General features: G+C 40.4%; 3 protein-coding genes across 12 annotated transcripts in view; 2 read left to right on the top strand and 1 right to left on the bottom strand.

Moving 5' to 3' along the window:
• Window positions 1–4,031, top strand: part of LOC107273810 (dedicator of cytokinesis protein 3) — a 27,543-nt gene extending 23,512 nt beyond the window's left edge. For 3 of the 4 annotated variants that reach the window (XM_015752337.2, XM_025091152.1, XM_015752340.2), the window contains 8 exons: window positions 44–61; window positions 173–335; window positions 669–1,106; window positions 1,197–1,338; window positions 1,426–2,101; window positions 2,187–2,548; window positions 2,625–2,968; window positions 3,040–4,031. In XM_015752337.2, coding sequence (XP_015607823.1) covers window positions 44–61; window positions 173–335; window positions 669–1,106; window positions 1,197–1,338; window positions 1,426–2,101; window positions 2,187–2,548; window positions 2,625–2,968; window positions 3,040–3,207 — 2,311 coding nt within the window. In that variant the 3' untranslated portion in view covers window positions 3,208–4,031. The remainder of the gene's footprint in view (window positions 1–43; window positions 62–172; window positions 336–668; window positions 1,107–1,196; window positions 1,339–1,425; window positions 2,102–2,186; window positions 2,549–2,624; window positions 2,969–3,039) is intronic. The other variant, XM_015752338.2, reaches the window with a different exon arrangement.
• On the bottom strand, window positions 3,963–19,423 carry LOC107273809 (protocadherin-like wing polarity protein stan). 6 transcript variants are annotated; one of them, XM_025091151.1, is made up of 11 exons: window positions 18,289–18,575; window positions 8,492–15,347; window positions 8,048–8,414; window positions 7,757–7,972; window positions 7,098–7,670; window positions 6,599–7,025; window positions 6,270–6,507; window positions 5,867–6,184; window positions 5,605–5,776; window positions 5,191–5,472; window positions 3,963–4,747 (listed from the first exon to the last, which is right to left on the bottom strand). In XM_025091151.1, exons 2-11 carry the CDS (start codon window positions 15,243–15,245, stop codon window positions 4,717–4,719), a joined length of 9,378 nt encoding a protein of 3,125 aa, XP_024946919.1. In that variant the 5' UTR covers window positions 15,246–15,347; window positions 18,289–18,575; the 3' UTR covers window positions 3,963–4,716. The 6 variants fall into 6 exon arrangements, 5 of the variants coding, with proteins under 5 accessions (XP_024946919.1, XP_024946918.1, XP_024946916.1 ...); XR_003061649.1 differs by lacking the exon at window positions 18,289–18,575 and adding an exon at window positions 4,875–4,954 and having other exon boundaries at window positions 5,191–5,776; window positions 8,492–15,245; XM_025091150.1 differs by lacking the exon at window positions 18,289–18,575 and adding an exon at window positions 4,875–4,881 and having other exon boundaries at window positions 5,191–5,776; window positions 8,492–15,245.
• Window positions 19,114–23,442, top strand: LOC107273814 (importin-13). 2 transcript variants are annotated; one of them, XM_025091157.1, is made up of 8 exons: window positions 19,114–19,908; window positions 19,986–20,150; window positions 20,489–20,647; window positions 20,705–20,961; window positions 21,040–21,802; window positions 21,881–22,790; window positions 22,860–23,006; window positions 23,093–23,442. In XM_025091157.1, exons 1-8 carry the CDS (start codon window positions 19,768–19,770, stop codon window positions 23,341–23,343), a joined length of 2,793 nt encoding a protein of 930 aa, XP_024946925.1. In that variant the 5' UTR covers window positions 19,114–19,767; the 3' UTR covers window positions 23,344–23,442. The 2 variants fall into 2 exon arrangements, with proteins under 2 accessions (XP_024946925.1, XP_015607837.1); XM_015752351.2 differs by having other exon boundaries at window positions 19,119–19,908; window positions 20,501–20,647.
• The last annotated feature ends 91 nt before the right edge of the window (window positions 23,443–23,533 follow it).

The raw sequence follows: 23,533 nt of genomic DNA, 5'->3' as shown, positions 1-23,533 counted from the left end.
AGTTTGTATAATCAAGTAACTTTATCCTTTCACGCATATCAAGGGAACATCTCAGTGCTGTGTAAGTTTATACCTATCGTGTATAAGATATATGTATTCAATAAATTAAATTCCAGGGCTTTAGTTATTTTTAGCAGTTGAAATACTATTATTTAATTTCATTGTCTCACAGATTATTAGACAGAGTACAGTCGGAAGATCCAACCTGGAAGGACAGTGGTACCGCCTTCATTACATCAGTCACACGATTACTGGAGAGATTACTGGACTACAGGAGTGTAATACAGGGTGATGAGAATCGAGATAAACGAATGTCGTGCACTGTGAATCTATTGGTAAGAATTTTTCATTGCCTAGAATCATTCAAGTATCGATTGGATAAGAGGAAATAATAAGCAAAGACAAATATTAATTTAGAACTGTCTGCTAACGAGGATCTGTTTACTTCATTGCTTCGCTCATTCTCTATTGATATGTCTAATATGTATGTTCACACTAGTATTTATGAAGATCCTTCAGTCAGTAATGTCATTTAACAGTGGGACCAGTTAACTATTATTAATAGAAAGTTTATCAAAGTGTTGTTATAGATATGCTAGTCTCATCTGTGCCATTTTAGAAGTTATAATCAGTTAAAGAAAATGGGCAATTTTCTTTTCTTTCTTCAGAACTTTTACAAAAACGAGTTCAATCGCAAGGAAATGTATCTACGATATATCTACAAGCTTCACGATCTTCACTTAGCAGCTGAAAATTACACTGAGGCTGGATTCACTATGAAACTTTACGCCGATCAGCTAAGTTGGGGTTCCACTCCATTACCACCTGATCATGCTCATCCTCAGCAGCCTGAGTGGCAAAGGAAGGAGCTTCTGTATCATCAGATCATTCATTACTTTGATCGTGGAAAGTGCTGGGAAAAGGGTATACCCTTGTGTAAAGAGTTGGCTGTCTTATACGAGACCAGACTCTACGATTATGCAAAATTGAGTCATATACTTAAAACACAAGCAAAATTTCTGGATAATATTTTGACTCAGCTTCGACCTGAGCCTGAATACTTTAGAGTTGGTTTCTATGGTCTGAGTTTTCCACTGTTCGTCAGGGTATGTTTGCTATAATATTATATTACTTTTTGAACAACTATGTATATATCAATATTTTATCTTATAATATTTACACTTCTTATATTCTAGAACAAACTATTTATTTATCGGGGGTTGGAATACGAGAGGATAGGTGCGTTCACTCAGCGCCTGCAAACCGAATTTCCAAGCGCGCAGATTCTCATGAAGAATTCACCACCTGATGAGAGTATTATATCATCGGAAGGACAATGTAAGAGATTCATTAGAACTATATATACACTACATATATTTTTTATTAATATTCACCTTTTTGAATATATACCTCTTTTACTTTAAGATATTCAAATATGCAACGTGAAACCAATCCCTGAAGAAGGTAGCTTAGGTTCTAGTACAGCTGAAGTTCCAGACAGAGTGGTAGCGTTTTATCTGGTGAATGACGTAAGAAAGTTTACATTCGATCGTCCTCTACACAGAGGACCAGTGGATCGTGAGAACGAATTCAAGTCTCTCTGGATAGAACGGACGATCTTAACGACTGAAGCTAAGCTACCAGGTATTCTTCGTTGGTTTGAAGTCATCAAAAAGAGATCTGAACTCTTGGCTCCGGTGCAATACGCTTGTGAGACAATGCAGAGCGTGGAGAGAGAATTGAGAAGGCTGGTAGCACAATATACAGCCGAACCTCATAGAAACATAAATCCATTCAGTATGAGACTTCAGGGAATAATCGATGCGAATGTTATGGGTGGTATAACAAAGTACCAGGAAGCTTTCCTAACGCCTGAATTCGCAAGACAGAATCCGGATATGGTACAGCACGTGAATAGACTCAAGAGTCTGATACTGGACCAAATGAGTGTATTGGAATCTGGTCTTGTTCTTCACGGACAAATTGCACCTGCAGGTGTTCAGCCATTGCACAAAAGATTGATTGAAAGATTCACACAATTGAAACAAGGATTGGATCCATTAGCTAGACAGCGAACTGTACATCAGGATAGTATTGTGAAGTAAGTACACGATAAAAGATTGAATCAATTAAGAAGCGTTTTCAGAACTGGAATATCAAATAAACTTTAATTTGATACTATTAAGTTCTCCACTGCCACCATTACCGGTGAACGAGAAACAACGACCAGCTACCCTGGAGTCGTTTGGCTCCAGGATATCACACGCTGAAAGTGATGGTCTTCCTGAGGATGAGGGATTCTACACAAGACTAGAGGGTGCACCACCACCAATCCCTCAAAGGGAAGTACGTCCACGTTCTGTAGGCTATGGAACAACACCTCCCAGACCGACACACCAAAGATCACTGAGCAAGCCACTCAGTCCAAAGTTGCCATTAAGACATTCTCTACCTACTCCTACAGATGGTAGTGATCAGACAAACATGAGGAGTTCCTGGAGCGAACCAGGACCAGAACCAGCTCCACCGTTACCACCTAGAGGATGCAGTACGTTGTATTGATTGTATAATTGTAATAATCTTCTTTGCTAATTGGGTGTACTATATGATTATTATTAATACAGCACCTGACAAAAGAGATTCAAACTCTAGCTCAATAGCGCCACCGGCACCGCCAAAACGTTTGACGCACAAACGTAACACGGAATGGAGCACAGATGACGACGCAGAGTTACCAAGCGAATCGAATGATCTACGCGATAGTGGAATCTCGACAGCTAGTATCTCGGATCTTCAATCTCACTTGACAAATTTGAATAATCTCAGCTACGAGGATTTTGAACCTCGCGCACGATGCAATGACGTTATGAACATTTCTCCTCCTTCTGTGATAAATGCGTTGAACGTTACTGCTGGCAACTTTCCAAGTGGTACATTCCAGGGGTCACAAATAGTCTTCAGTCAGGAGGTAACTATACTAATATAAGAAAACGTGAATACTGCCATGAGCAATATTAATATTTAATATCTTCTTTAAAGGTAAGTCCACCTCCAATTCCACCAAAAGCACATCAGGACATACCTTCTACACCTTCAACTTTGGAACGGGTCCCTAACAGGATCCAGGGATCTGGACACGCTGAGAATTACTCTGTGCCAAAGTTACAAACACTCTCCATGGCGTCGGATGCAGAGAGCAGCGTGTAGCAATTATATCTTCTAGTCCTAGCGATTAGACCTGGTGCGCGAATACCATAAGAATTTTAGATCTGACTCTATACGAGTGGATGGACTCAGTTCCATCCCCATGGATCATTGGCTTATACTTTTGTCCGTAACAAAATCTTGAAACTTGACTGGATAGAACGTTGCAATTGACAAAGAGAGGATATTAGATTTTGATTTAAAAAATTCTCTAGAGGATAAATTGTTTGATAAGTAAAAGATAGAGGCGGACATAAATGGGATTTGCACGACACCAGGATTTTAGCCATAATGAAACTGCTGTAACAATCTAAGTGAAATCTAAATCATTATTCCGTATGGATTATACCCACCTGCATGTATCGTATGTACCTTGGTAGGTTCCTTCCGTTTTGACATTAAATCGTTCAAAGTCTTACTGCCACCTGACATTCGAAATACTCAGGAAAATTAAATACGAAACAATTTTAACTTTATTTCTTTGGTACTAATGTCAAAACCGAATGATACCAATTTTACTTTAAAGACGACGCTCTTTCGAGTATTAATCTAACTATATTTTGTAATTTATTTATATTTTCAATGAGAATAAAAGTCATTTTTATCAATAAAAACACTCGTACCGCATAAAAGAAAGTAAGAAATAAAATACTTCATACGGAGCTCCCGTGCGTTGCGTCAGTATATAAAATAAATATTATTATCATAAGATCAAATATACCACATATATAGTACAAGTCGCGGAAATAGATTCCATATTAAGGGTATATAAATTATGTATTTTGTCATGATTCTTCATATAAATATATACAAAAGTTTGAGTATTGCGTCATATGATATTATGTCTGGACTTACAATTATTATATAATCTTGGCATGTAAAAAGTGTCGATATAAAATCATAAAAAAAAGTGAAGAGAGAGAGAGAGAGAGAAGTACAAACAATAATTCTAATTATAAATTTAAATAAAGGTTGGAATGTATACATTGCACAATACTGAGTACGATGGAAATAAGGTACATTGGAATGATATTAAAGTACAACGATCGATGAAAAATGAATTAGAGATCATCATTTAAGGGTTGAATACCGATCGACAATGATTGTCGTTATCAGTCACTGGTTTTTTGTTTGCTTGTTTTCTTCACGCGTCATTATACACACGTAATATTTATGCATACCTATAATAACACGACAATCAGCGAACGAACCCGATTATTTTATTTAAATAGCAAAAGAAAAAAGAATAAAAAAAGATTCAAGCTAAATCGTTTTAAACGAAACAATCGACCTAACTCGATGTAGGCATATATGAACAGGCACTCACACAGACACGCTAATCAATATGGCTACGTTTTTTCCTCTTTTTCCTTTCTTTCCTTTTCGCGTAAGTACAGTCATGGCCGCTGCTTAAAATATACGAACGAATATTACTTTTTGTACTCGTTCATAGATAAATGGCTACTAAAGTCTATGCTGTTACTTTGTACGGTTCCTTGTGGACGTGGATTGTCAAACAGACGTTTCCGCGTTAGTATCCTTCCTGAAACAATGTACAGATTTGGTCCATAAATTTTAAGTGAAAGATTCATTGAGCATAAAATATATAAACAGTGACCGTTTATTATAGTCGAGCTCAAAGATCACGGTTTACATATAATAATACTTACGTCTTCGCTGATATTCAAAGACCAGGGGCAAGCAGAGATCACAGAAAAGATACTGTTAGTTTAGAATGTTCCAACACCATCTTTTTGGAGACCAAGATATAGTACAGGAATCAAAGAAATCAGATTAGTCAATGGTTTTGGATAATAGCTTTAACCATTGCAAATTAATTAGCCTATTTGGATAATTTTTTTTTTATGATATTATCTACGATACTTTCTACACAGACTACCAGAGACAATTCATTAGAATACTACATGTTGCGAGGGATTATACTTTTACAAAGTTTCGAAAAAAATTAATTCTCTTTATACTTACTCAGTCTCGGTAATGGTTTGTTCGTATTGTTGTTGTTGTGGTTGTTGTTGCTGCTGTTGTCTGAGTGCCGCCAATTCGTTGCTGTGTTGCAGATCATGTGTCAACGAGCTGGACAATATCCTTGCACTCATCGGTAGTATGTAGTCAGGAGCATCCTCGAGGACACTCGGGGTTACTTTACCTCTCTTGAGGCTACCGTATCGTTCAGAGCCGCTGAGGGTGTCGTGCTGAGAGCCATGAAGAGTCTGACCCCTCTTCAGACTTCCATATCGCTCAGAACTACTGAGATTATCATGATTTGAATTTTGCGAATGATGACTCATGCTGGATGCAAGAATTCTCGAGGACATGGACAGCATATACGGAGTCGGGGATACTGTATGATCTTCCTCAGCAGTGTAGGGGAATAAATACTTTTCTCCTATATGATGAAGCTTTTCTTCACCCTCTGAGTAATTGTCATCAGGATGATTCTTCTGGGGTGAATTAATGTCCGGATAAGGCAGAGGATTAGGACTCGATGTCTTATTCGAGGCCATTTCGTTGTCAGATATCGTACCGCCCGACCATTGACTACCGCGTACATCTATTGGATATTAAAGTAGTAGTAGTAAACAATCATAATAAACGTGAAAAGTATATATAAATATATTATATAATAAAACTAGAGACTCACCGTTGGATGGTAAATACGCTTCCGGTAATTGCGAGCTCCATCTGGGTGCATATATCGGTTTTATATTCGGAAACAGTTCCGAATTTGAGCAAAGTATATTCAAGTGTTCAGCGGGGTTGCTGTGTATGTTTGGCAAATAACTGTGGGTCACAGGTTGCTGCGTGGAGACGCCCATATTCTTATGAGACCTGGAGGTAACGTCCTCATCGTCGGAACTATGAGAACTGGCAAGGTCTAAGCTCCTTCCACCGCCATCCGCTTGAGAACCATCAGAGTCTGATTCTGAATCCCTACGTTGTTCGCGTTGAACGTTAACATCTGTATTAAAAAAAAAAAAAATAAATAAAAAGAGTTAAAAGCCATATTGGTAAGTTGCTTTCCATGAGAATAAGTGACTTTATACCCTGTCTCGCGTGTAAGGTAGAATGACGACTCCTGGATGACATATACGGATCCCTGTCACTATTATAATTACTGGTGGAGGTTGACGTGTGTCTAAGATGAGCATCGCTACGGTATGGACTGGAACCAGTTTTATTGGTACTCCTGGAAGTGGTGCTGCTGGTCGATACACCTACGTGTACACGTCTGCACGAGGATTCAGCGCCGCTGTACGCCGATGAGTATGCTAATGCCGAACGCTACGAAAATAAATAGAAGATTGAATGTTTGCATAATGCAACAGTGAATTCTAAAGTAAATCAATTCGATGCTAATGACGTTTAAGCTTACCGAGTGGCCATTGACATTCTGACTGCTACTACCGTTCGCCATGCTTCCTTCTAATAGAGGCGTCTTTTTACCCACGCATCTTAATAGACTCATGTACAAATTCCTCCGGACGCGACCATTAATGAAACAATAGCCAATTAGACTGAATGCGGCGTGCATCAGGACAGCTATGCTCAATAGGTACGACAGCATTGGCGAATTCTCTGATGCATTTAGAACAGCTAGAGACCAGGTTGTGCCCAGTAGTGGTAAGGATGCCACAGACAACCATAAAAGCGTCCTTAAATTACCAAAACCCATAATATGTTCCTTTAGTGTGAATGCTGCACGGACGGACATTATCAGGATGCATAGATTTATTAAAACTGCTGCGCATACTGGTCCTATTAGAGACCAGACTACAGGCTCATAAATGGAAAGCCAGCAACTGTAAGGGAAAACAGTGTGAATTAAAAAAACATATTTGAGACTATAAATAAACGAATATTTAATCACTTACAAGTAAAAGTTTCCATATTGATCAGCTCTAACGCCAACGGTCAGTCCTACGATAATTGCTGGAATTCCATATCCCATGGTATAGTAGAATCTCATTTGACCGTGATTAACATCTCTCATCTCAGTGAGCATCCTGTACAAATGCACAGAATCCACGAGGGTCCAGGCAAAAGTACTTAACCAAGCGTAGTGAAGTCCTATGGCTGTAAGCTTGCATGGAAACTCATTTGATACTAGTGGATTCCTGGCCTTTAATGCAATCAGATATAGTAATTCTGCGACGAAGACGCAAAGCACAAGATTTTTGTGGATGCTGTTGGAATTTGTACAGCCACCACGAATCAAAGCCAGTATAAGTAGTGCTGAGAGTAATAGCGGTAAGGCAAGTACGAATGCACTGTAACTCGTCACGTCTTCCAGAAGGGATGGCTCTGGCACGTATTCAAGGTCCAGGACATCGGTTAGGACGGCAAATGTTGCCAACTGTAGACAGGAACAATTTACTATCGAATCTGGAGTTAAAGTTGTGTCATCTATTTCTGTTGTGCAGCCCAATCGACTCCACTCGCCAATTCTATTAAATAGGATATGTATATTTTAGTAAGAATTATATTAATTACAATTAATTGAAAGAAAAATTAACACTCATTAATCATTTACCCTCTGGCAGTGCTCCAATGTACGCACTGTGGATTGGTTCTTGTCTTGAAACTATCATTTTCGCTGAGCCATAATCTTATCTGAACAGGAGATTGTAGAGGAATTCCTGTTAAGGATTCATAACCGTTTTCTGATGGCACTAGGACGGACACCGTTACAACGGGTGAACCTACAGCTATTTCGACGCCCCATCTCATTGCTACGGAATCGTCGTATCTACAATAGAATTTGGGATTACAAAGGTTCAAGAAAAGTAGAATAATCAAAACTTATTTAGAGCGTTATTTATACCTTTTGGGTAGCAATGATCCGAGTTCTTTATATTGCACATAACTCAAAACAGCCTTACGATTGTTCAAACTGTTTTTCACATTTAATTCATCATTTGCTGGAGGTTTGATTCCCAGAAGATTTAATGGCACTTGAATTTTTGAATATTTATCGAATCTGTTTGTATCTGGCATATAATTGTTATATTTTGGAAAACTGATCGACGGTCCTAGATGAGCTGGAGAACTTAAGAAGGTTGATGTGTCAGGCAGAATAACTTTTTTATCTGCCTCAGATGGTCTAGCAGTAGAGAGTGAGAGATCTTCCTTGTATTCAACTAGCTCATATCCAAAGAGACTTTCTGATGTTACAATATCTAGACCCAGTACTATAAATAAAATAATATAATTATTAGCGAAACTCTAGATGAATCTTAGAGTATTGAGCTTATATTGAAGGACTTACTAATATTTGGATCTACAACTTCGAAGGGACTGGTGTATGTATCATGCTGCGAAGCAGTTAGTGTCTTCAGGTAAGTGGCCATCACATCTAAAATTTTATCGGGACCGTCTCCAGTTAGAGTTTCAATCCTTTCCCAATTTTGTAAGTGCTTCTTACTGAGTACAGCACCAGTTATGCCAACCAGGTGCGAAACATAGTCCTTGTCTTGACTATGAGTTAAATTCAGACCAGCTAGACTCTCCTCGTATTGAAGTAGAGCAACAAGTAAACATTCAGCTACGAGTACATCAGCACCATACATAGACTTGGTAATATTAGTCGCTTTGTGCAATTCTGTAGCCATTTTCACAGCTACGTAAGTGTTCAGAGACAAGTCATCTGTTTCCAAAGCAGCCAACTGGTGTCTGGGTTCGACAAAAGCTTCAGATGTACAGTTGAAGAGATCCGGAGGTTGCCAACCACCTAGTTTATCATCACAAGACCTGGAGGCTTGACCTTCAGCATTCCCAGGACAATCTTCAATAGCTGTCATTCCGAATTTGGTCCTTGGCCACCAAAGTCCTTCAGAATAAGATCTTGGACACCCATCATACACAACCTCACATCCTCGAAGAGTAACTTCAGCATAAGAATTAGGACAAGCAGTGCATGATCTTCCAATGACACCAGCTCTACATCTGCACTGCCCAGTTTCGATATCACATCTAGGACCGTAGCTTCCAGTCATATAACATTCACAAGGGATACACTCTTTCTGACCTGGAGGCTGATAGTGATTTTCTTTGCAATAACATTCACCAGTTGTCTTGTTGCATGCTGGGTTGTAACCTCTAGACTCATCACAGTGACACGGACCACAGACAGGGGATCCCCACCATGTAGCTGGACAAGGTTGGTCAGCTTTTATTTCGCAATACTCTCCAGAATACTCTTCAGAGTTACAATCACACTTGTATCCTTTATGAGATTCAGCATCCTCAATACAAGTACCTTCATCGCTGCAAGGATTGAGTTCGCAGACGGGTTCACAGTTGTGACCAACTCGACCAGCTGAGCACACACATTCACTTGATTCCCATTTTGCTATGCAAGTTGAAGTATCAGGACAGTCAATAGTGCATTCTCCATCAGAGGTGCATCCGGATGCAACATTCTCTTGAACAGTAGGTTGCTGAAGGGTACTTTGATTAGTACCAATCCGTATGTCTTGAATGCATCCATTGAAAAACGGTTGATCTGTGATTCCAGCCTGATCAAGACCTCCTACCAGGATTCTACCGACAAATGATCTTTGCAGTTTAGCTGGTGATGGCCTAGTTATTGGTCTGTTACGATAATCCATATCCAAAAAAACATGTCCACTTTGCCAGATAATTTCTACCCTATGCCACTCTCCATCGGCGATGTCGGTCCAAGTCTGAATAATATCTGTACCGTCAAAAGTTGTATGTAGTTTACCATCTCTAATATCCAACATGGCTGAGCTATTTTGACCAATCTGGATACTCATAACAAACGTATTCCTCTCTCGTGTTCTTAGACTGAGAGCAGTTACCCAGGGTAGTTGTATAGATTTTAGCAGAGGATTAAAACTGAGTAAACCATTTCCTTGGAAATGCCATGGCTTCTCAATTTCTTCGATGCATTGAGGTCCTGCAAAGCCCTCTTCGCATTCACAAACGTATCTAGACCACATTTCACGACATATTCCATTATGTTTACAAGGCATAGACTCACAGAATGATCTCTTCTCAGGACAACCAACTGTGGTACCATTGTCAGCGACAAAGGAATTCAAATCTACGAATTTATGATCTATGTAGAGATCACTTATGCAGCCAACAAAGTCCTTGTTTCTAATTTGAAAACTTGATGGTATAGCTGGTAGACCACCTAATTGAAGTGGCCCCGTTAAATCCAGAAAACGATGACATGTTTCTGTTACTGCACTACAACGTGGTTCCAATATTTGTTCACTTTTACTTGCACAGGCCCATTTCTTACCAAGTTTCTCTTCATACGCCAGTGCCAGGGCTATGTCGCAATCATCCAGAGATATGGTGACGGTTTTGTTGATATAAGATACTTGAACTTCATGCCACTCGCCATCAGACACTCCCCCTGGAATACTAGCTAAGGCTCTGGTAACTTCATCCCCTAAAGAGAAGCTAAACTGAACTCGTGAGTCAATTATTTCCAAAGCTACAAAGTCATGTTTCTCGTTGTATCTTCCATTGTAAAGTAAAAGTCCATCAGTTGATTCAGTAGCAAATCTCAGCCTCAAGTGAAGTCTGTGTCTCTGCTTCAAGGATGGAAATGTAAGGAAGGTGGCCGGTCCGAAGCTTCGTGATCTTAACTCACAGAGTGGAGTGACGTTTTCCGAAGCCGTCACAGGACAAGCTTCACAAATGAAGCCACCAGTAGTCTTGGTAAGGCATTGAGATCCGCCTTTGCATAGTCCAGGAATACAGGTATCCTTGTCCATAGATATTTCACAACTATCACCTGTAAAGCCGAGACTGCAGGTGCATGTGTAACCGCCTTCTCTTCTTTGACAGGTGCCGCCATTCTTACAAGGATTAGAGTAACAAAGATTGACCTCGGTGTCACAGAGATATGCTTCTCGACTTCCTGTAAATCCTTTAGCGCATTTACATGAGAATGTTGTTACTGGGTATATTGGTCTGAACAGTACTGTATCGCTGCTTGCAAATCCAGAGGCATTACCAAACTTTAGGACAGTAACACATTCCTCAAAATTTAGGCAGGGCTCACGCACACATAAATTATCATCGAAAGGGAGTACAGTCACCGTAGCAAGTCGTGCCAGGATACCTCGATTCAAATAGACTCTTTCTTGTAGGAATTGTGGTGTGTAGAATTCATCCGTTCCGCCTGGTTCGACTTTTCTTGCCGAAAAACTGACGTTGAGAATCTTTCCACTAACATCGGTATCTTCTTGAACGCTGAAGAGAAAGATATTCTCTCTTGGGCACGGTATAATAGCTGCCAAACCATCCAGGAAGTAACCAAGAAGCGGACTTAGGAATGCTTCCACAGTCATATCATCCAGTCTTACCGTGATGGAATTGAAGAGCATCTTATCAGTAATTAATCTCACTGATAAGGTCATGGTGGCCTTGGCCTCATTTACACCATCTGTTACAGACACTTCCATGGTAGCCACTCTGGGAACGTTTGTATTCAATTGCGGAGACAGACAGATTTCCCCGGAAGTCTTATTCAGTGCAATAAGATTAGCATTGTTTCCTGCCAGGATACTGTAGACCAGTTTATCAGTGACATCCGCATCGACAGCTGGAATTTTCCCAATTGGTCCACTAGGAAAGAAATCCTTGAAGTTGTTAAAGATGATTTGGAAGTTCTTGAGAACCGGAGCATTGTCGTTGATATCAGTAACCATAACCTGAACCAGGGCATCGGATCTCAAGGGTGGCGATGCAGCTCGTACGAAGATCTCAAACCTCTTCTTCGGAGATTCATAATCCAATTCCTCCAGGGTGATTAATTCAGCCCGATCTGCTCCTGGCCTTGTATTCAAAGCAAAACTATTAGCATCCTCGCCACCAATGATAGAATATTGTACCTCGGCGTTTGGTCCTTCGTCAGGATCATGAGCATAAATTTCTCCAACGGTAGAACCAACTGGAGAGTTCTCAGCAATGTACATAGTGATCTTGTCATTTTCGAAGGCAGGTGGAGAATCATTAATATCTTCAATTTTAATAGTAATAGGTACCACAGACGACAAACATGGAGATCCCGTGTCAACAGCTACAGCCTTCAGGACGTACCTGGCTACAGATTCTCTATCTAAAGTTTTTGCAGTTCTGACAATACCTGTGGTAGGATCAATTACGAAAGCTCCATCGCCGTCGTCTTCTAGAGTATACCTAACCTTGCCATTTAAACCCATATCCGAGTCGGAAGCTGCGACCCTAAGGACGCTGGTGCCAACAAGAACATCTTCTAGGACTGAACCTTGATATTGGAGGGCTTCAAATATAGGTGCATTATCATTGACATCCGTTACAGATATCTCTACATCCGTTGTATCTGATAATGACGGCACTCCACCATCCCGTGCAGTAACAGTTAATAAATATCCAGAGACCTGCTCTCGATCTAGGGTTTTGGTCGTGGTGATGGCGCCAGTTTGAGGGTTGATAGTAAATTCCGAAGCTTCCTGTTCTCCACTATCATTGCCTAGACTGTAGGTGATCTGAGCATTTTGTCCTACGTCAGAATCCGTAGCACTCACTACTAAGACAGTAGTTCCTACAGGAGCATCCTCAAAAACGGAAACGGAGTAAGGTGCGTTTTCAAAGACAGGAGCAAAATTATTAGCATCAGACACATTAACGTAGACTAGCGCAGTATCAGTCCGACCTCCAGAGTCAGAAGCGGTAACAGTCAGGACAAATCTTTTTTCTTGTTTATAATCTAACGGCTGCGCCACGGTAATCAGTCCTCTTCCGTTTTGAGAAGTTATGGAAAATCTTCCCCTAGTATTTCCAGCAGTGATATCATAGTGTATCCTCGCATCTTCGTCCGGATCTGTTGCTGTAACGGACGCTACTGGAGTACCTGGAGCTACGTCTTCAGGAACAACTGTTTCGTAATCCTTGGGATCAAAGTAAGGATCGTTATCATTGATATCGGTTACTGTGAGGATAACTGTAGCACTTGCAGATCTGGGTGGATCACCGGAATCACTAGCTATTGTTGTAAATTGATATTTAGCACACTGTTCACGGTCCAATTGTTTTGTGGTATAAATCCATCCAGTTTCTGTATTGACAGCAACGGGAAAATGTTCTGTGGAGGCGCCTGAGAAATCTCTGGCACCGATGGAATATTTTATCTGGGCATTTAGTCCTTCATCGGCATCATAGGCTTGGACTCTGAGTACTGAGAAGCCAATGGGTACGCCTTCAGACACAGCTTCCTGAAACAGGCTGGTGTAGAATCTGGGATCATTGTCATTGACGTCTTTAACGTGCACCAGGAGTTGAGTAGTATTTGATCTAGCTGGTAAGCCGCCATCCTGAGCTCGAATTACTATGCGATAACTGTGAGCTGATTCATAGTCTAGGGGTTTGACTAGAGTCACATCACCACTGAGAGTGTCTATGGAGAAGGTGTTCTGTGTATTTCCACCAATTATGGCGTAACGCACTGCAGCATTTGACCCAGCATCTGCATCTGTAGCTCGGATATGCCCTACAACAGGATTTTTCGTATAGTCTAAGTCTTCAGGTACGACAACGGAGTAGGTCCGTTCGGAGAATTGGGGATAGTTGTCGTTATCATCCAGGACACGTACTACCAGGGTAGTCGAGGCGGTCTTCCGTGCCGACGGAGGAGTTGCAAGGTCAGAGGCTTGCAAAATAATAGTATATACTTCAGTCTTCTCTCTGTCTAGAGACATCCTCGTTGAGACTACTCCAGATCTTGGATCTATCCTGAAGGTCGCTGAATCTTCAGTAAGGGACGTAGTGCCACCTCCTGTAGTAGAGACTATTGCATATTCTACTTCTGCGTTTCTACCCACGTCCTGATCCGTAGCTTTGACAGCGATGACGGTCGATCCGACAGGTACGCCTTCTCTGACCGATGCTTCGTATTCCGGCCATTCGAATCCGGGAGCATGATCATTTATGTCTAAAACATTAACCTGCAAGGTGGTTGTTCCAGTCCTCGGTGGAAAGGAATCGTCCACAGCCAGGACCCGGAAGTAATGTACGTCCACATTCTCACGATCTAGCTTAGCTTGGGTCACAACTCTCCCAGTCGTGGGATCCAGATGAAAGAGAATCTGAGAGCGTGCATCCAAGAGGGAGCTCATGGAATACCTAACTGTACCTCCCTCAGGATCTCTCGCCCTGACCATAGTCACAGGTACACCAGGTTCCTTCTCTTCCTCAACAGCGCCCACGTACAACGCTTGTTCAAAGAATGGTGACTGATTCCTCAGTTCTCTCCTGACTCTTCTTCCCAGATCAGTGTCATCCAACTGTTGATGGTGAAACACAATTTTAAGTCTATGTTCAGCATCTGCCAGGTGGGGCGATCCACATCTAAGCATCACAGAAACTGAAATCTTCCACAAAGGATCCACAAGGCATTGTTCGGCTGCTGATACCAGGTCACCACCAGCACCTTCCACTAAGAATCTTGGATCAGCTACGCCTCCCCATCGAGTCTCGCATTCTTTCAGGGCAGTGTAAGGCAGGAAATCTCGGAGGGCCGCAACCAGTTGCGAAGTTCTAAGACAGATCTCAGTGAACCTATCAGTACTAGGCATAGCGTAGGAAGCCAGGGTCTCGGCCATCCATCCCCTGGTGGCTGCAAGATCCTGATTCTCTCCTCCACATCCCGTTATCAGTACCCTGAGAGGTAGGCTGTAATAGTCTATAGTGGGTCGACCAAGCCTGGAGCTGGTCGAGTCTATGTAAAACGTGAAGAGCCTAGGATACTGAAGTCCATCGCAGTTTAAACTCCTGGCAAGGGTAACCCGGCCACTATGAGGATGCACCTTAAGTAATTTCCTAGCGAACCAAGCTGTTCTGTCGCTGGATGCCTCGTACTTTCGTCTACCACCAAGCTGAGGAACACCTGCCTCAAAGACGATGGTTCCTGTTGGTAAGTTCGAAGATAATACCGCCAGATAACCCTCGGCGATTTTCCAAAGGCCCAACAGGCACAGAACAATCCATATTGTCCTTGCCATGTCACGACGTGCTCTGCCTCCTCATATTATACGCGGACGCTGCTCCATTCCGGACCGGTTTCCATCCTCTACGTAACGGATAATACGGGCATTTTGTTTTACCTGAAAGAATCAGAGAAAAGATTATTTTCAATTAACCTGATTACAGCATCCTCAATCTCATTTATATTTCGTTATAAAATCTCTCCCAAAAAATATCAGCCTTTAATTAATTTCACAAAACATCACAAGGTCTTCCACGTGATACTCTAATTCTCTTTAAACGGATATCGCTATCATTCTCCGTATTAGCTTTATCCCCACGTATCCTATCTACCCTTACACTCATCACGTATATCTAAATAGAATTAACACAGCCGTTACAACTCTAACTCAGTCCTCCGCCTTCCAGTCTTCATTCCCTGATACGCAGAAGCTTCGACCAATCGCTAACCACGTTACAAAAGGAACGACCAATAAGAGCATCTTGTTACAAACAAGGGATACCAAGCATCGTTTTCACGAACAGGTTCGGCAGTTTCGCAAGGCGCTTTTCGTTCGGCTTCGATATTCGGATGAGGAGGATTTTATAAGGCTTCGTGCCTCAACGTAAAAGGTATTATTTTCGGCAGGTCCGCTATCGTGTTGGAAATGAAGAAGGGGATGGTACCTGTCCCAGAGCGCCCACCGCCTCCGAGACTATTAATTACGAAAGGAGGAGGTTTAACTTGTATGGAATCCGGTTCTACCAATTATCTTAGAAGACTCGATAGAAGCGGCCTTTACTACGGCTTATATCTTTTTCAAATTCTCGTCTTTTCCTAGCTAACCTCTTTTTTATTTCCTTCATTCTTTTATGCTACCACGCAACCCGAAGCGTTATTCACTCTCTCTCTCGTGCTCTCGCGTTTTTCCCATGCATACAAGCACGCATGAGACAGCCACTGCGTGAGACTCTCGTTACTATTACAATAGAAGAAGTCGATGATTCTCTTTGCGAGGTTCACGGCCGTAACTGTCAGGGCCGTAGAGTTACTCTACGTCTAGACAGAAACCTTCGTGTTTCGCTTGATTACAGATTAACATGCCTGGCTCAATGAAATTTGGCTATACCAATGAGTCAGTTTCTTTCACCTAAGTAATCTTGCTATCATAAAACGTTACACTCTTATATCTATATGTATATACTCCGTCCATATCAAGTCTTACTTTTTAATACCTCTTTTATGAATAATTTGTATATTAAATATATAGTCGTTCGACGGGTTCAATAGGATTTTTTGACAGATCGAAAACAATGAAGTCTTCAACAAGATACATCGTTTTGCACTGAAATATTTTTTTTCATATTTTACCATACAATTACGTGATTATATAAAAAGTCATGTGTCATTTGCTGAGAATCACATTGTCTACAAATCGTTTAAAAAATACGTTCAACTCGTTGACCGACTATATATGTATATATGACTATATATGTATAATCATATTGGATATATTTATAATCATATTATCTATATATATAGATAAGTTGTAAGAATTTCGAAAGTCACTAGTAATACTGTATTTTTTTATGAGGTAACGTCCATCATGGAAACGGGACTAAGCAGTGCAACCGGACAAGTGAGATGCGCGCGTTGGATAAAGTTTTCACGCAAGAATGCACGATTTTATGGAGCCCCCTGTGTTCCCCTTGAGTTTGAAAACGGGTTTTCAAGATTCGTGGTGCGTATATTTCACGCTCGGCGTCTTAAAGGGCAGTAAATTAATGCTTTAGGCCCGCGACTGAGTAAAGCCGGGAATTTGAAAATCAGTTATATCTTAATTAGCCCTATCCTCACAAAATACCGATTACTATATACATGAAAGACGTTTATATTGTTTCCATAATTCCTTACGAAGATATATTATGTACAAATATAATAAGTTATAATATTTATCCTCGTCCGTCCATGCAATTCGAATTTTGTGTATTAGGGATGCTGGTTCGTAACAGTGCGGTTAGTAAATCTGCAAAAATAAGGGTGAGTGCTGCCCGATAATTGGAGGCGAACGCATCTCCAGAAGGGTGAGTGACTCATGTATCGCAGCTTCGACGCCGGCCGTCGGGACGCCTTGCGTCCAAATATCGATTCGCCGGCTCGACTAAGGGACGCGTCAGCCCTCGTGCCGTATCTGAATTTTTCTAATGAAAAACCACACGGCTATTCCCGCTAACCAAACTGCCTGGCGGTGCATTTCTTCGAGGGCAATGACTTGCGATAAAACTTTAGTATTTCTAAATTAACGAAGATTTCTAATAAACGAGGGATTTATTAGCAAATTTTTAATGGGTGCTGGACAATTTATTTCAAGAGATATAGAATGCTTAGAATATTAATTTTATATATTTCGAAGTGAGATAACTATGGGTTATCGTTTTACGGAATTTCGTTAGAAATATTTTAATTATACTGTCTTCGTTCTTGTATCTTCGGCTCTCTGGAATTTCATAAACACGTAGGCGTTCCTGGTGCGTGAGCGAAATACGATAAAGACTAAAACATGGAAGTTCATACCCAAAAATTCTGTTCTCAAGCTCATCAGACTCTTTTAATATCCGTATAAAACAATTACATTGCAATCGGTAGTATTATTTTGATATCTCGACAATTTCTAAATGATCGTTATTCAAGAATTCAGAACAATAATAAAAATCGAGTAAGAAAAAAAAAGGATTAACGAAACTTATGGAGAATCTATTCTAAGTTAAACGAGACAATTGGATCAAATCTGAATAAGATTTCCTTTCTCTACTATATCCAATTAGTTCAATGAAGAGAGAGATATCTACCGGAGGAAAACCTTTTCTTGTATCACATTCTTCAAAGAGATAATTAAAGAAACCTAACAGATACTTTACTGAGGGTTTGTTGTCGGACTATGTCGTTTTAATTAGTAAGTCATTTTTCCCGTGGGAAACCGCTGCTATAGTACCCACAGGAAGCGTGTGTATTCCATGCAGGAAAATATATAGCAGGTATACATACTAGATAGGAAGATGCCATTCAAAAAGGTTACTCACCGCCCCGTCAAGGCCGTTTGGTATCAGTCACATTACGCTGAATGTTTGATTATCACAAGGCTGTCGATTATCCTTCAATTGAGCACAAAAACACGCGTGGTACGTGAAATTTTCGAAGGATTCTTTGGAACAAAACCGGACAACGACGTTCTCGCACCTCAGCTGCTCTTGCAGCGTCTACTACTACTTACTGACAAACATGAGAACATGGAGAGACTACTATATCGATAGCGTAAATTGTTGAGTTCTTCACCGTCGTTAACTGACAGAGAGCGCCACTTTACTTTTTAAAGGTATCTTTGGATTCAGGTAGATTGCACATCCTGTTTGCTTTTTTTCGTATTACATGTTGAATTATCTAGATTTGCAAAGATTTTTTTGAAGATGCATTTCTTTTTTGAGATACGGTGTACATTTTTAGGGTTTGTTTAAATGTTAGTCATTTACATTTTTTATTTTAAAATTTCTTTATATGCTTCTATATACATAACACCTGAATGTTTAAAAGGGGAAGGGTTCAAGGAAGACGAAACCTGTTATCTGTAGTAACGATTTCAAGAACTTTGAAATTATTTTGTTATTTAGTACTGTACTATTATTTATTTGCTTTATAAGATATATACAAATATTTTAGAATGTCAGAAATAAGCTGAGTATTGTAAAGTTTTTAATTGTAATATTGTACAGCTTAGAACGGAAAGGAAAAAATTTCTAATTAGATGATAATATTTATATTTATAATTAAAATAGTTTTGTGTTATTTTTTATTTTGAAAATTATGTAAATAGATATGAGTAAACATGATGAGGTTTTCATTGATTAAAGGCGTCTTCACAGCTTTGTCAGAGGAATTACGAATAAAATAACAGACTCTTAATTGGTCAATTATTTTATGAGAAATGATTTTGACCATTGACAAGTCGAGTTATTGAAGTTTCCAATTAGTAAAACTATTGCGACAAAGCTGTAAATGTTTAAAAGCTTTTTCGACTGGCTGATTTAGACAAGTGAAATTTTTAAACCCACCTTGATGCTCCGTTTGTTGAAGTAATACACATGTTCGGTTATTCGTTAAAGTTCCTTTTATAACGAGATTGCGAAATAGTTGGAAATTCGTGTGACAGGATCCAGTGACGTAATAAGTCAAATTGCGCAGATCATTATGGTTCCATTTCTTCTTATTTGACCGGTGCATTGTTATGTATGCACTCGACGCATTCGTGCCGAATAAGAATGCAGGCAATGTTAGGTTACTTCGAGTGATCGTATCTTGTAGGAATATTTAAATTGGAATATTATAAGTTCGGAGTTAAAATATGATGACGGGCAATTTAATGTTTATAAAATCACTGAATCGGAGTGAATGTGAACATATGACAAGTGCAAGTAGAACCTAGTTGTTTGTGAAGTTACCGAATGTTTGGTTGAGAAATTATATCTGTTATTAAACATTAAAAACGCCACGAGAAAGAATTTGGAATGGATTATGCAGCGACTGTCGAAGATGCTGTCAAGAAGTTTTACTCTACAGGATCTCACGAAGCTCACTCCTGGCTTCTACAGGTACAAGCATCAAGAGAAGCTTGGACTTTCGTCTGGGAATTATTAGAGTCTTCTAAGGTATAGGAAATGGATATTTTATCTTTCCCATGATTCTAAAAAATATTAACAACAGTATCATTACTCTGAACTTACAGAGCTGTGAAGCACAGTTCTTCGGAGCCACAACGTTACATTCTAAGATATCAAAGCAATGGAATGAAATTCCAACGAGTGAATACTCGGCTCTGAGACAACGGCTTCTAAACTGCTTGAAACAACCACACACACCAAAACTTGTCCTTTCAAGACTTTGTCAAGCGGTAATTTTTATGCTATCGTAAAGTTGAATTAGTATTATTTCTTACTCTACTTGCTAATTGTTATTCAATTTAAATTGATCAGTATATTAATCATGAGTGCAGAGTGCTTTTATAAATCTTTCTTTCATGGATCTTCCTTACTTTAATATTTTTCTCTACTCGAAATACATTCATTGTAAAATTATACAAACGTTTTAAAGGTTGTTGCTGATCGACAGTTGTCCGAGTGGAGGAAAATCTTGAATGCAGGAAGAGCCACGAACTCTGGATTGAAAATGTAATTTATTAAGTAATATTAAAGAATATTGACATAATTGAAAGACACTCTTGACATATAGTCTCCTTTTCAGTTAGCAGCGTTTCTTGCAAATAGTCATGCAGTGGTGGACGAAGATGAGGATAAAAACTTAGTCGATGAGCTAGCTGAAATTTTACCATATGACAGTCCTTTTACATTGGATTTACTGTTACGTGTTCTTTCAACTCTTCCGGGAGAGGTAATTTGCATCTTACATAATAGAATTTATAGCATTTTTTAAAAATATCATGATTAGTTTCAAAGAAGACAAGGAGCCAGAAGAATAAAGCTACGAGATGGGTTAATGGGCAGTTGGAGCAAGATCACCTGCCTTCTTCAACAGGTTTTCTCGTCATGCGACCAGTCGTTCTCCGCTGATAGCAGCAATACACTGTACATCTTAGCATTGGAATGCGCTATGGCCTGGCTGAAAATGGGTCAGTTACCTCTAGAAACGACTGGACGCATCTATCCACAGTTATTAACCGCTGCATCTCGTTTTGTACCTAGCAGGTACAGTAATATCCTAAATCAATTAAAACATAAGTACCATCTGTGAAAATGTTCATGGTTTACCTTCTGTTTTCTCAGAGAAGAGCCAGACGAAGATAGTATCAGAACCTGGGAAGTTGTACAAGAATGCGTAATAGCAATGGTGACCCATACAGAGCTTCACAAAAGGCCTCAACTTTTTTGGGAGTGGTCCCGGGGACTAGTGTTCACAGCGCACGAAACCTCAGGAGGATACTTTGCGGAAATCCTGACAGCATTGGGAGACGTCCACAGTCGTGCTTTCCTACTAGCTCTAACAAAGGATGCCGACGAAGGACAAAGGTGGACATCAGAGCGATTTATCGAACTTCTCTTGGAGTGTTCTGAACAAGAAGGACGATATCCCATAGACGAAAAAACTAGTTGCATTCCGTTTGGATTCTGGTACGCGTTACAAGATGACCTCGGGACCTTGGATTATCCTCAGGATATCCAAGCGTCTCACGCGCTGAAGCCAATCTACGCCCGGTTGGCACAGGCTTTACTCCGCAAAGCATCATTACCTCCATCTCCTAGTGAAGCCGGCGATGCCGATGATCGTGAACTACTTCGATGCTATAGACAAGACGCCGCTGATACCCTAGCGTACTGCTACAACGTACTGGGAAGCGATTTACTGGTGTTACTCGGACAGCGGTTGAGTCAACCTCATAATGAGTTACAAAAATGGACTGACGTAGAGTCTACCTTACACGCCTTCAAAGCACTGGCTGACAATGTCTCGACGGAGGAGACTCAATACGTGGCCGCTCTGATGAATTTAATCTTATCACATATTCCTTACAGTCAGTATCCGGATGAGGTATGTATAAGACCAAAAAGTTAAAATGTCCTTAAATTAATTTAAATAAAGTGCTACTAACATATTTAATACATTTAGGTATTAGCAGGTGCCTGTTCTGCACTAGGTGCTTATGCAGAATGGTTTGGAGATCATCCTGAACCCTGGCTAGCAGGTGCTCTACGTCTATTAGCATTAGGCTTACAACATGGCTCAATTACAGCACTTCCAGCCAGTATGGCACTGAAAGATATAGCTGGAGAATGCGGTCCTCATATGTCACCTTTTGTTCCGTCTATGCTGGATATAATTGAACAAGCTCTGCATACGGTTTCACCTGGTGGCGGGGAAGGTTTGCGATTGATGTATGCAGCGGGTAAATTGCTGAACTCTTTGGAATCGACTGAACTCCAATTGTGCCACTTAGACGCCACTCTGGGTCCTTGTATCATGAAGCTTCACGAACTCTTACAACAACCTGTATCTTATGCTCGTGTAGCAGTTGTCAATCAGCTCAAAATGACTACGATGCTCTTCTCGACCCTGGAGGGTTCTGTGGGTAAAGTGGTCCTGGAAGGGCTGTTACCATTGTTTACTAAAATCGTGTCACATCCAGAATGGAGTAGAGATGACGCAACGCTAGAAGCAATGCACGTTTGTACACAACGTTCACTGTCATCCCTTTCACATCCGGAAATCGATGCAAGACCATTACTTCCAATCCTAGTAACTTCTTACAAGACTCAGCCACATCCTGCCGCCCTGAATCTCCTGCGACAGCTAGTATTACTCTTCGGCAAAGACACAGATAATATCGTTAAACCAATATTCGAAGAATTAAGTGGACTCACTCTGAACGGCGTGTCAGCTTGTAGATCAGTCGGTGGTAATCTCTCAGACTTGTCTGATCTCCTAGAAGCCTACATGAGTCTACTTGCTCAAATCTGTAAGAAGAATTCCAGGATGTTACTACAGATACCAGATCAAATATCTGAGATGCTACGCTGTGGTAAGTCCCATCATTTTTTCTTAGGCAAAGAGCTTATATCTTACTGAATTAATAAATTTTGATGCATAGGCATGGCCTGTCTTCTTCTACCTGAAGCAGGAACTACCAAGGCAGCTGGAAGTTTCCTTAGTCATGCAATCATGCAGAATCCACATCTTCAGACTTTTATACACCCAATAGGTCAGGAGCTAATCTGTGTGATTTTACGGTGTGTAGGTAAGAACCATCCTAAATAACCTGCCAGTTCTGAACAATAACAAAGTACAGTCAACACGCTACATATCGTATTGTTAATGTTACAGGAGGAGAAGTTTCTAGCAGTAATTTAGAACCTCACGCCCAGGTCTTATGGGCGTTAAACAAAACATGCGTGGAGTGGACTGCCCAATGGCTTCGTCTTGCTCTTGCCGACAGAAGCGCGCCGATGGTCGCCGAAGCGCAGAAGGAAATATTCGCCAGGAACGTTCTGCGCGAGAGAACGAACAAACTACGTATCTACGAGTTATTTAAGGACTTCAATCTCATCTGTCGTCAGCACGTGATAGGGCTGTGACCTTGAGAGATTGTATGCAATGAAGATGAAGCTCTACAATAATGTGAAATGTTAAAGTACGGTTAATTAATTATTAATAAATATTGTATTAAATATGAACAGTACTGTTTCAATACTGACAATTAAGAAAGTAATCAATATTAGTACAATCGCTGATACCCAAAACAATGACATGGATGTGACGCCGATT

Source organism: Cephus cinctus, unplaced genomic scaffold, assembly GCF_000341935.2.
Source record: "Cephus cinctus unplaced genomic scaffold, Ccin1 Ccin1_scaffold1847, whole genome shotgun sequence".
NCBI classification, from domain to species: domain Eukaryota; kingdom Metazoa; phylum Arthropoda; class Insecta; order Hymenoptera; family Cephidae; genus Cephus; species Cephus cinctus.
The sequence above is the reverse complement of the archived record's forward strand: the minus strand, read 5'-3'. Positions and strand labels throughout refer to the sequence as shown.

Coding starts and splice junctions, on each gene's coding strand:
- LOC107273809 (XM_015752335.2), bottom strand. CDS start 15,245: ATGGCAAGGACAATATGGATTGTTCTGTGCCTGTTGGGCCTTTGGAAA. Junction 6,508..6,598: donor AGAATGTCAATGGCCACTCG/GTAAGCTTAAAC, acceptor TTATTTTCGTAG/CGTTCGGCATTAGCATACTC. Junction 6,185..6,269: donor TACCTTACACGCGAGACAGG/GTATAAAGTCAC, acceptor TTTTTAATACAG/ATGTTAACGTTCAACGCGAA.
- LOC107273814 (XM_025091157.1), top strand. CDS start 19,768: ATGGATTATGCAGCGACTGTCGAAGATGCTGTCAAGAAGTTTTACTCT. Junction 20,962..21,039: donor TCTCGTTTTGTACCTAGCAG/GTACAGTAATAT, acceptor CTGTTTTCTCAG/AGAAGAGCCAGACGAAGATA. Junction 23,007..23,092: donor TGTGATTTTACGGTGTGTAG/GTAAGAACCATC, acceptor TTAATGTTACAG/GAGGAGAAGTTTCTAGCAGT.